We start from the raw sequence: 12,596 nt of genomic DNA, 5'->3' as shown, positions 1-12,596 counted from the left end.
CAGTTAAGAGGGGATATGGGGGCCTCCCCCAGAAAGAAAATGGGTTAAGTTTAGGATTAGGGTTAAGAAAATCGTACAGTAATGATAAGAGTAATTAATTTTGTCAAAAGGTTAACTTAAAAAAATTTAATCTACAATTTTTTTGGGGTATGGCGCCATACCCGTTTTACCCTCTGGCACAAATCCTGCTTGCTGCAATGTAACGGGTTTCCGAATTACCAAATGTTTCACATCCAATAGCTGAAGGGGTGGGACATAACCCAGTGGTAAAGCGCTCGCTTGATGTGCAGTCGCTTTAGGATCGATCCCCATCAGTGGGTCCATTGGGCTATTCCTCATTCCAGCCAGTGCTCCACAACTGGTGTAACAAAGGCTGTAGTATGTGGTATCCTGTCTGTGGGATGGTGCATATAAAAGATCCCTTGCTGCTAATCGAAAAGAGCAGCCCATGAAGTGACGACAGTGGGTATCCTCTCTCAGTATCTGTGTGGTCCTTATCCATATGTCCGATGCTATATAACCATAAATAAAATGTGTTGAGTACGTCGTTAAATAAAACATATCCTTCCTTCCAATAGCCGGTGGTTAATAACTCAATGTGGTCTAGTGGTGTCGTTAAACAAAACAAACTTTAACTTTACTGTTTACTTGAGGTAGGAGGAATCTGTGGAAATGCACCATTGATTTTACCAACACACCATTTGGATTTCTATTACAAATTCAGATTCCAAAGTTGATAGCTATATATGATCATTGTAATCTCTCGGTTGCTACGGTATTGCTATGGGGTAACACAAGTGGTAGACCTAAACTTTAAATGTGGTAACTGTTATCTCAAAATAGGCTACCCAGATAGCTACTGCTTTCTATGGTTATAGCTCGGTTTTAAAATTTACGTTATATGGTATAACATGTTGTGTGTTACTCATTCTCCTCTCTTTCATAGTCCATTCCTTGACGTGGTGAGGGGGCTTGTATGTCTCAGTGTCCCAGAGAGCTATGCCAGCAGGAGCTTTGGCTTCAGTTAGGGACACCCAAGCTGGACTGGTCAATGGGTAGAGGCTAGACTAATAAGGACTAAGGGTGAGGTAACCCTAACAGAAATCTTGAGTGTTGAAGTCAGAGGTACTGGGCCGCACGGCACACTCTAATGGACCACAATACCATGCATCAGCAGCTATTATGACTACATTTCTGCTGTTAAATCTCTATAGACCTCCCAACCAAACCAATGATTATTACCTGCTGTCCCGTGAAGGAACAGGTCATCATTTTTCGACTAAGGACTGGACACAACAGTCTGAACCATCATATGGATAAGAGGTTCCGGCTGGTACCTTCTTCCATGTGTTCCTGTGGAGAAGCAGAACAGTTGACCGAACGTAAAGAGACATAAACCTACAGCAGCTGAGGGAGACTACCTGGTCAACTACAACAACTCTCCAGAAGAAGCTGTATGGCACAAGAAGTGATCTACAGAGAACAGTATCATTCATAGTCACTGCTGGCCTCGACGTGTAGTCAACAAGCGAATGAAAAGAAGAAGAAGACTCATTCTCCAAATATTGCAACCAGGGCCCGTGCTTATAAACCTTAAAATCTAGACTATAATAAATTCCAGACTTTAATGTCATGGCAATGCCATTCAAATAGCATGACGTTAAAGTCTGGACTTCATTAAAGTCTAGACTTAAGTTTTATAATCACGGGCCCTGGGACTCGTTTAGCTGTTTTGGTTTACACATGAAATGTATTGAATTCTTTTCGAAAAAAAAACCAAAAAAGAAAAACAAACATGTGAAAGCTTGTGTATATTCACAATAAGTGTTTGTGTGTTCCATTTACAGAAAGAGTTAATACGGGAAGTGGAGATGGGGCCCTTCAAACACACACTTGATGATGGTTTGGACATCCGAAAGGTATTTTTAAAAAATTTCTTCAGAAATATTACTTTCCAAACAAATATTTTGTAATTGTTCCCTTGTGGTTTATCGGAATATTATTATGTTTCCATCACCAAATGCTGACACCATTACATAATGTTCTGGGTAGAGATGATCCACTGATCGATTATAATAGCAAATATTATCAGTTGAGCTTTACCGCTAATAACAATCCATAAATGATTGTGTGGGCGGTATGTAGTCCAGTGGTAAAGTGCTTGCTTGATGCTCGGTAGGTCTGATCGATCCCTGTTGGTGGGCCCATTGGGCTATTTATCGTCACAGCTAGTGCACCACGACTGGTATATTAAAGGCTTTTTTTATGTGCTATCCTGTCTGTGGGATGGTGCATATAAAAGATCCCTTGCTACTAATGGAAAAATTTAAAAGGTTTCCTCTCTGTTACTGTGTCAAAATGACCATATGTTTGACTTCCAATAGCCAATGGTTAATAAATCAGTGTGCTCTAGTGGTGGTGTTAAACAAACCAAACTTTATTTTATAAATGATTGTGTGGAGAAAACTGTCAACTGTCCAGTTTGGATGATGGAATTGAGGCTGGTGTTTGTAAAAAAGATATATTAAAGGGACATACCGTATATTGCCATGTATTAGCCGACTTTTGAAGTCTTAGAACCACTTTCCAAATGAAGAGTCGGCTTATACACGGAGGCAACAAATTGGAGTATAAAATTCCGATCGAAAATACGCCCGACCGCGACTTATACATTTTGACCAGACCCTTAGCCTTTCACAGATTAAGTAACAATAATTTGTGCACAGTATAAATAAAACACCCCATCATGCAATATTATGCAGTTTTTTGTTCTTCAATGCGTTATAAGTTTGATTAATAATTTAAAAAAAATTACTTGTTTTATTGTCATTTCAATGGTAAAAACGTATTATTTCCAACTGTCCGCCATCTTTGTTTGACCTATGCTGGGACCAGTCTTTCATATAGCAAATTTAAGATAAAAAATTTAAAAAAATTCTTCAGACAAGTATTATATTTCTAATATTATTGTTTTGTTGGGAGGGTGCATTAAACTGTAAAGTAATGTCATAAATAAATTAAGCTCATTATTAACATATACCGACTGAAAAAACATAACATGAATTTCAGGACGATAATTACTCCCACAATTGTCACATGACCATACCATATACAGTGAACAGCTACAGTCACGGACCGCATGATCTTTTGTTTCTGTGTATGTGGTGGGGGATTAAACATGCCTCAATGATTTTACTTTTTGCTGTCCAGTGAATAAATTAATTACTTGTGTGCAGTGATATGTTACAGCTTGAATTATTTATTTTGCTTTACTGTTATGCTTTATCAGTTCTAAATTATTTTTCACGGCATGGTAGATGTTAGCATTGCCACATTGATTGCGATTACCATTTTTGTAATAATTAAAGGGAAAACAAGTATAATGAACAAGAAAAGCACAAAGTCTATTTGTTGACAGTATTATTGAAATCGATACAACATACAACTGGACAAAAGATGACCTCGGCTTATACACAAGGCCGATGATTTTGTACTAGATATTTAGGGTCAAACTAAGAGGTTGGCTTATCCAAGGAGTCGGCTAATACACAGCAATATATGGTACCCTAGTTTTTAAACACTAAGGCATATTTTTTACTATTGGAGCTGTTTTGATAAGTGAAATCATACTTTACTTAGATTTTATTGTTTAGATTATCCATTTCCATACATTTGAAGTGTTTTTGGTCATCCTAGTGTTTTTAACATCACAAAATGCATTTCTCATATTTTTAAAACGCACGTGCATCCGAGAAGTAACAGATATGGAATCCACTTTTAATTTATTTTTAGAGGGTATTTCACCATTTCAAAGTCACAGACTCATGTTTCACTCAGTTGTAACTTTATGCAAATGTGTTACAGGTTTGTAGATTAACTAAACTTAGTGTTAATTTTCACGGGTTAAAAAAGGGTATGTCTCTTTAAATAGTTATTAAAGGTAAAATTAGCAATTTGTGTATTTTACAGTATGTACATGGAAATAAATTGAAATAAAATGTAATTAATGCAATGTAGTTTAAAAGCCTTACTGACAATGTTATAATTGTGCTTCAAGCTGCGTTTGAATGTACAGTAAAATCCGCTTATTTGGATGTGCCTCGTGCAACAAAATTATATTCAAATAAGCGGCATATTCAATAAACCGAAGGTACAATTTCGACATACGATATACCCAATTAAGACCTCTTGTTGATTTATGCAAACCCTAATTACGATTCTCCCAATTTGGGCCTCATGACATGTGGCATTTTCGTCAGTATTTTGTGTTAATAAAATACCGATTCCAAGTTCCATATTGTGACTCTGTTATCATTATCAAGTTTGTCTATAAACTTGATAAATACAAGAGGCAACAGTTAATGCCGTTTGTACGCCTAGAAGTAGAAGTGACTAAACATATAATGACCCAGATAAAACCACCGGAAGCTCAATTAGACTGGCCACAGTCAAATAATTAAAAGGCCGTTATTAACTTCTTGATAATTAAACGGCCGTTATTAACTTCTTTGTACATTTGTAAATCAAATGCAACAAGACACCACCTCCACCACCCAATATAATCTTGAATAAGTAGTCATTTCCATGTTCTGTAATTTACCAGGACGTCTATCTGACTATTATCTGTGTGCATTTGTAACTGATTTGACAGGTAAACTAGACTGGCCAAAGTCAAATAAGTGAAAGGCCGTTATTCAATGTAACAGAAGGAAAAACACAAACACAAACGCTAATATTGGGCCCGATATTGGACGACGGAAAACCATTCTGATAAGGCCTTCTTCCACATTGGCTGCTTTTCCCGTTCTCTGTCTTTTTCGTTCTGGGTTAGCATTGGCGAGATACTGGGCACATATCTCGTTGTATTTCTGAGCCAAAGATAAATCGTTTCGTTTCCGTTTATTTGCCATGTTGACATTGTGAAAAAAAAAAGTTTTTGTCAATATTTATAGCCAAAAGATGATTAATCCAACTTGCTAAGAAAATCTCCTACAACTTACCTTTTGTCGGCATTTAAACAATTTAAACAGTAATCACCATAATCGGTCACCCCCAAATGGGGCCTCGCATTGTGAGCTGCAGAGGAAAAAATCACGTGATCAAAAGATCCCGCTAAAAATAACACTAGTAGCAAATGGCTTTTGTTTGTTACTGTCACCGACAATTCATAGAGAAAAATATCTGACAAGTGTTTATTTATGGATTAAACATACACTGCTTCAAAAGTGGCCGACATGAGATTAAGGGATGCCTGCTTACGAAACGCACATGGCCGCCAACAAGGTGGGAATGACCGACTTTGATCCTTGATTGTCCTGCATTGTCTCGGCCATTGGGTCACATTTGAGATGAATCTCAGAGTTCATGGATTAATTACGATGTAATTAGGAAATGTATTGATTAATAACGAGTCATCCGAAATAATTTAAGAAACAAGAAAACAAGTTTGTTGTAAGTCTTTTCTCTTTTTTTAACAATGAAATTAAATAAAATTAAAAGTATTCATTTCTGCATGTACGATAGTATGGTATTACGTACGATCATAAATTTTTACAAAAACACATCAAGTAACACAAACTTTCCTATGTTTTACATGCAATTGCCATTCGGCAAGGATAATTTTATATTCAAATATCCGAAAACACGTTAAAAAACACATCCAATTAACCGTTGGATTTTGTATTGTCATAATGGCAAATGGTTCCGTGCAGGACAAACATATTCAAATATCCGAAATATACAATAATCCGACATCCAATTAAGTGGATTTGACTGTATGTACATGAAAATAAATTGAAATGAAAGGTAATCAATGTAATGTAGTTAAAAAGCCTATATGACAGTGTTGTATTTTTCCAGGCAGCATTTGAATGTATGTACACACTGCTCGACTCGTGCCTGGACCGACTGGACATCTTCGAGTTCCTCAACCATGTGGAGGACGGACTCAAGGACCACTACGACATCAAGATGTTGACCTACTTAATGCTGGTCAGACTCGCTCACCTCTGTCCTAGCGCCGTCCTACAACGTGAGTAGTGTACTCTGTGCACCAGGTTATGGAGTTGTGAAAACACTAGCATGTTATATTATTATTTTATTAGTTCCCTAGAATGCTTTGAGATATTGAGCTGAAATTTCGTGTGTAGCTTTATCATGTACTGTTACAGATGAAGTTTGACTTTCATTGCAATTTCCCCATTTTTGACAGAATTATGGCCCTTAAAATTAGGAGATACCAAAAATTGTTGCGGCCCGGTAGGGGACATTTATTGCTTTAGTAGTACTTTCATAATGCTTGTTTTTATTGGCATCAACAGTCTTATGGTATGGTGAATTATTTCAACGATACACACTCTTAATTCAATAATCTCTTTGTTCAGGACTTGACCGCCTGGTAGAACCGCTGAGAGCAACGTGTACGACAAAAGTGAAGGCGCACTCGGTGAAACAGGAGTTTGAGAAACAAGACGAGCTGAAGAGATCCGCACTGCGGGCCGTGGTAGCTCTTCTCAACATCCCAGATGCAGGTACAGTTGGTTAAACAAAACAGTTGACAACACAACTAGAGCTCCTTGATTGATTAATCATCAGACATCAAATATTCGAATGGGCGGCACTTAGCCCAGTGGTAAAGCCTTCGCTCAATGCGTGGTCGGTCTGGGATCGATCCCCGTCTGTGGGCCCATTGGGCTATTTCTCATTCCAGGCAGTGCACCACGACTGGTATATCAAAGGCCATGGTATGTACTACCCTCTCTGTGGGATGGTGCTGTTAATCGAAAAGAGTAGCCTATGAAGTGGCGACAGCGGGTTTCCTCTCAATATCTGTGTGGTCCTTAACCATATGTCTGATGCCATATAACCATAAATAAAATGTGTTGAGTGTGTCATTAAATAAAACTTTTCTTTCTTTCTTTCATATATTCGATACAGTCTTAGAGGAAACCTTCATTAGCAGCAAGGGGTCTTTTTATATGCATTTTCCCACTTAACAGGACATCACATACCATGGCCTTTGATATACCAGTTGTGGGGATGGGGGAAAAAACAAGAGGATAATAAAGGTTTTTTTTGTGTAATGACAGAACCGTCTTTTGGATACTTCACTTTATGTTTAAGTTTGCTATTTTGCCATTTCTTAAGAAACTTGTTTGTAGTCTTATTATAATGCACATTTTAATTGTTATTGTGTAAATAATTTATGATAATTTCTAACATTATTCTAAAAAAAAATTTATTATTATATATGTTTTAAATATTATTAATTATCATGCTCATTGGAAGAGTTCACCATTTCATTGTCTAATGGGATATCCAGACCACACCATGCAAAGGGTAGGAGGGTTCCATAGATACAAGGTCAGGTCAAGCATAATGAAAAGAGAAAATTATCCAGGTTTTCTTCAATTATTGATGTCCTCATTATTATGCATGCATATTCATTCTCTGTTATTACACACATTAATAATTTCTTTATGGGGTTTTTGTTTTTCTAGACAAGAGTCCACAGATGAACGAATTCCTGACCCAGATCAAATCGAGTTCTGAACTGGCCGCCATGTTTGAACACATTCAGAAAGACGCAATATCCACTTCGGATACGACCTTGATGGATACAAGCTGAATTTCTGCTCGTGTGTAGAAACCCTATACACACATACATTATTATATCCAAAAAAAAATTAAGAAGGGATTCACTTGCGTGTGTTGTACGATGGACATAGCAGATTGATGCACCCTTGGTCGTAAACTCACCTCACTGTTTCATCGTCTCTGCTTTGCTGTTCCGTTATCCCCAATATGTTTTGTGGCACCCGGAGTCCCGTTTGGGGGCGGGGTGGGAACAGTATGCAAAATAGTTGCTTTATTGTGTTCTGTTCAGTAAATGGTGGAGGTGGGTGGGGTGAGTAATCGGGAATGTATTTTTTCAATTTCGATTCCGAACTTTTTCTTTTCTCTTTTGTAATGTGTGGAAAGTACAGAGTTGTCGACATACTGACTGATTTAAATACCGAAGTGGCGTGGCATACAGGTACCAAAATACTTTTTGACATTGTGCTCACAGTGTCAAGTGTCGATAAACTCAAAAGAATGTGCAACATGTATACTGAAATGTTGGTTCACCAGTGATGTCATAATGATTAGAAGTAATGAGCGAAAATGAAATTATAGCTGGCTGTTGTCATGACATAATAAGATTGATAGTGGAGCCTGAGAATTACACAATTACATTGGTTTATCACAAATATTGATATTGTACTTTCAATTTGATAATAAGCTAATATTAATCAACCAGGAACAAGCTTACAAACGCATATATACATCTATATAAAACAGGGCTGTCAACACATGCAAATTAGAATGTACCATATGAACATGTGTCAAGTGACATACGGTTGAAATAGAAGCCGCAGGATGAATCGCTTTCATTGGTTTGTCTTAAATGTTGACATTTGACATTGATAATAAGGTACTATTAAGCACCCAGCAACAAGCTTACAAACACATATATATATATAAAACATGCGCAAATTACATTGTATAAAATCAACATTCAATCGGAAAGCATTTATTCTTTGTAATTCTATATCTGGTGACAATTTATTAAAAACTCTGTGCAAATTTGCCGCCAGCTGCTTATTAATGACATCCCTGGATAACAAGTACTGAAATTCTGTTGAAGCATATACTGAAATGGTAAACTGTTGAAAATATATAAACTGAAATGTTAGTTACTAAGTACTGAAATACTGTGGAAAGACATACTGAAATGGTATGTAACAAATACTGAAAGTTGTTGGAAAATATAGACTGAAATGTTGGTTAACAAGTACTGAAATTCTGTTGAAACACATACTGAAATGGTATGTATCAAATACTGAAAGTTGTTGGAAAATATATATACTGAAATGTTAGTTAACAATTACTGAAATTCTGTTGAAGCATACACTGAAATGGTATGTATCAAATACATGTACTGAAATGGTATGTATCAAATACTGAAACATTTTGTATCAAATACTGAATTGGTATGCATCGAATACTGAAAGTTGTTGGAAAATGTATACTGAAATGTTAGTTAACAGCTGAAATACTGTTGATGCAGCGTGGTACTGAAATGTTAGTAACTTGTAGGTGAACTGGATGGATATGGTACATACATGTACGTCATGAAATGTTAGTTAACATGAACTGCTATGTTAACAGTTACAGAAAAAAAAAAGTCCACATTGTATTGAAAAAATGCTAATAAACCAGTTCAGTAATCTGCCACATATATATGTGTATTGAGTGTTAGTTAATGTAATGTTATCAACTTTATACAGCCACATTTTTAGGCCTACCGGTAAACAGTGAAACCTGTCTAAACCAGATCATGTAACTGATCTAATATTTATCTGATTTAGACAGGATCCTGGTTGTTTAGAAGGTTGCCTTTTAGAATTTAGAAAATTCACAACCATGAAACGTGGCTGGTTTTGACAGGATTCCAGTTTAGACAGGTTCCACTATATATTTGAAAACAGTTTAGTTGTAATAAATTTAAATAATGCTTTTATTTTGCATAATGTTGATGTGAAGTGGAGAATGAAACGGTAGTCATTTACAAAAAGTTTGTTTTGTTTTAACACCACTAGAGCACATTGATTAATTACCTGTAGTCATCGGCTATTGGGTGTCAAACATTTAGTCATTTTTGACAGTCTTAAGAGAGAGAATCTGCTACATTTTTCCATTAGTAGCAAGGGATCTTTTATATGCACCATCCCACAGACAGGATAGCACATACCATGACCTTTGATATACCAGTCGTGGTGCACTGGCTAGAACAAGAAATAGCCCAATGGTCCACCGATGGGGATCGATCCTAGACCGACCGCACATTAAGCGAGCGCTTTACCACTGGGCTACATCACGCCCCTCATTTACAAATGCAACAGTTCCATGGTTATCTCAGGTGACCAAGAGGCAGGCTAATAATTAATATTGCTTTCATTAAAAATTATAGTGTGTTCTTATAAGAATACATGAAAATATAAAATATTTATAGTGGAATTTATTTAAAAATTTTTAAATTAAAATATTATAATTGTTAACACTGGGACGAAGATTTTGGCAGGTCATGATGTTTATTTTGTTCTTTATTAAATTAAAATAAAAATTCAAGTGTTTTTCTGTTCAGTTTATAAATTGTAGATTTGTTTAACTGGATGTTACTGTATCAATGGACATTTTTATTAACCAGGGTGATTGCTTGATCAGTCAATCAATCGACCACTTGACACATGTTTACAAGTACATCCACTGAATGAAATCGAGGCTAAAGAGTTTTGAACAATTGTGTGAAAAAACTGTGACAGCAAATGGAAATAAAGTGTTACTATTAATATATATTATATCTCGTGATCGTACTAATTTTCGGTAAGCCAGACTGATTACCAAATGGATCTGTGCCTGAATTGTAAGGGACGTCATATCAAAACTGGTGTGACATTTACGATAAAAAAAAAAAAAAGGAACATACGAATCCATGAACCATGAAAGGGTCCATTTCCGTGGAAACGTCTTTTTCAGGAGAGGAAAACGTGTAATTTCCAAAGTATGAATTGATATCACATTTAATTTATTACATTTCCAACAAGAATAAAAGTTAAACGTTTATTTTGTTTAACAATACTGCTAAATCACATCGGCTATTGAATGTCCAACAGTTGGTAATTATGATATATTGTCTTAGAGAGGAAACCCGCTACATTGTTTTTCCATTAGTAGCAAGGGATCTTTTATATGGACCATCCCACAGACAGGATAGTACATACCATGGCCTTTGATATAACAGACCTGGTATATTGGCTGGAACAAGAAATGCCCCAATGGACCCACCAACGAGGATCGATCCTAGATTGATTGTGTATCGGGGGGTGGCGGGGGTGCGTACGCACCCCCTATAGTCTGCCGAGGTCCGTCCGTGGATGTGTAAAAAAAAATAAAAAAATAGTCCGAGGCAAAGAAACATTTCAAATTTACTTCCTAGAATGCCAAAAAAATGTATCTCCTGCATTCTAGATTTTAAAAAAAAAAATTGGGGGGGGGGGGGTGGCATGCTCCCGGACCCCTAGCAACTCCGGCCCTTTGGGCCGTCGATTACGCACCCCACCCCTCGTATAAATTTCTGCGTACGGGCCTGAAAACTGGTGACAAGAATAAAACACCTGTGGAATTTGACCATTGACACACACGCCCCCCCCCCCCCCCCCCAATTTAAAAAAAAAAAAACCCCGTTAAGCATTATAGAAACTTAAAGAAAATTCTCCTCTTAACTGTTTATGGAGTTTTAGACTTAACTACTCGGTTGCCCCCCCCCCCCCCCCCCACCACCACCACCACCAACAAAAAAATCCTAGCTATGGCCCTTAATTCATGGATTCCTATTTCACTTCAAACAACTTCCCAGCAAGAACCAAGACTTTTACAGTTTGGAATACCCCCTAGCTTTGCACCGTCAATCTGTCAGCCACCCCCCACTCCCCAATGTTTGCTTGCTTCTGCCGTGGGGGGGGGGGTGGGGGGGGCGGCACACCCACACTTACCCCGGCTAGTGACTTTATAACCCTGGATATGATTTACCCTAGAATTAGCTTGTACATTTATAATGAATTTACACACATCTAGCCTAACCCCATTAACCTTACGACAAAAAAAGAAGAAGTTGTCCTCTTTGTCTTGCCCACAGATGCTCGAAAGTCTCGTTTGCCCCAAACGACGCCGACAAATGTGCACGAACCAGATTGCACCAAACGGTGACAAAAGCTATATAATTGAAATACATATATTTTTATTACCCTCATGGTCTTTAATAAACGGTTACATAAATAACGTATTTTTCCCACGCTATCTTCTTAGCATGAAAACTTATGGCACACTACTGGGCGGATCCAAGGGGGGGGGGGGGACCAGGGGGACGCGTCCCCCCCAAAAATTGTTCAAGTGCCCTCAAAATGTCCAAGTGCCCTTTTTGTTTGTAGAATTTTTTTTTTTTTAAGTAAACAATAATTATATTGTAGATAAATGAAATCAAGATTTTCGTGTACATGCGCAAGCTTGCAGATATGTGTCTGTGTTATTGAGTCTCAATGGGGCCCCATTGAGGTTCTAACGCGAGTGACGCCAATTTACTTCATTATTGCTAGTATATTATGACGTAGAACTGTAGGAATTCATATTAATTGTAAATATCAAAACTTGTAGTAAGGTGCCCTTTTGACGAGTCAATGTGCCCTTCTTTTTTGGTCCCCCCCCCTAAAAATATTTCCTGGATCCGCCCAGGATATAATACGAACTGTGATGTAACGTTAACGTGCGTGTAATACGGAACAGGCGTAAGTTCAGTCAGACCGAGCGGAAAAACGACCGCTAGACTGGTTTATGCGCTTTACGGTAAACCAAATGGCCACGTTGGGAACCAATCAAATAGCGAATGTTGGCAAAACGTTTGTTGGCTGAACATGGGGATGTTGTCACGAGTCGCTATAGCGGCTGTAAGCTTGCGACAGTCGCTGCTTCTGATATTGACATTATTCTACATCACTATA

General features: G+C 37.4%; 1 protein-coding gene across 1 annotated transcript in view; it reads left to right on the top strand.

Moving 5' to 3' along the window:
* LOC121376910 (cullin-associated NEDD8-dissociated protein 1-like) overlaps positions 1-9,610 on the top strand; it is a 57,326-nt gene extending 47,716 nt beyond the window's left edge. Inside the window, 4 exon segments of the mRNA XM_041504695.1 lie at positions 1,848-1,919; positions 5,860-6,031; positions 6,384-6,530; positions 7,500-9,610. Of these exon segments, the coding sequence (XP_041360629.1) occupies positions 1,848-1,919; positions 5,860-6,031; positions 6,384-6,530; positions 7,500-7,627 (519 nt within the window). The 3' untranslated portion in view covers positions 7,628-9,610.
* The last annotated feature ends 2,986 nt before the right edge of the window (positions 9,611-12,596 follow it).

The sequence above is a fragment of the Gigantopelta aegis genome, chromosome 7, assembly GCF_016097555.1.
Source record: "Gigantopelta aegis isolate Gae_Host chromosome 7, Gae_host_genome, whole genome shotgun sequence".
NCBI lineage: Eukaryota > Metazoa > Mollusca > Gastropoda > Neomphalida > Peltospiridae > Gigantopelta > Gigantopelta aegis.
This window is presented reverse-complemented; position numbering and strand designations above follow the sequence as displayed.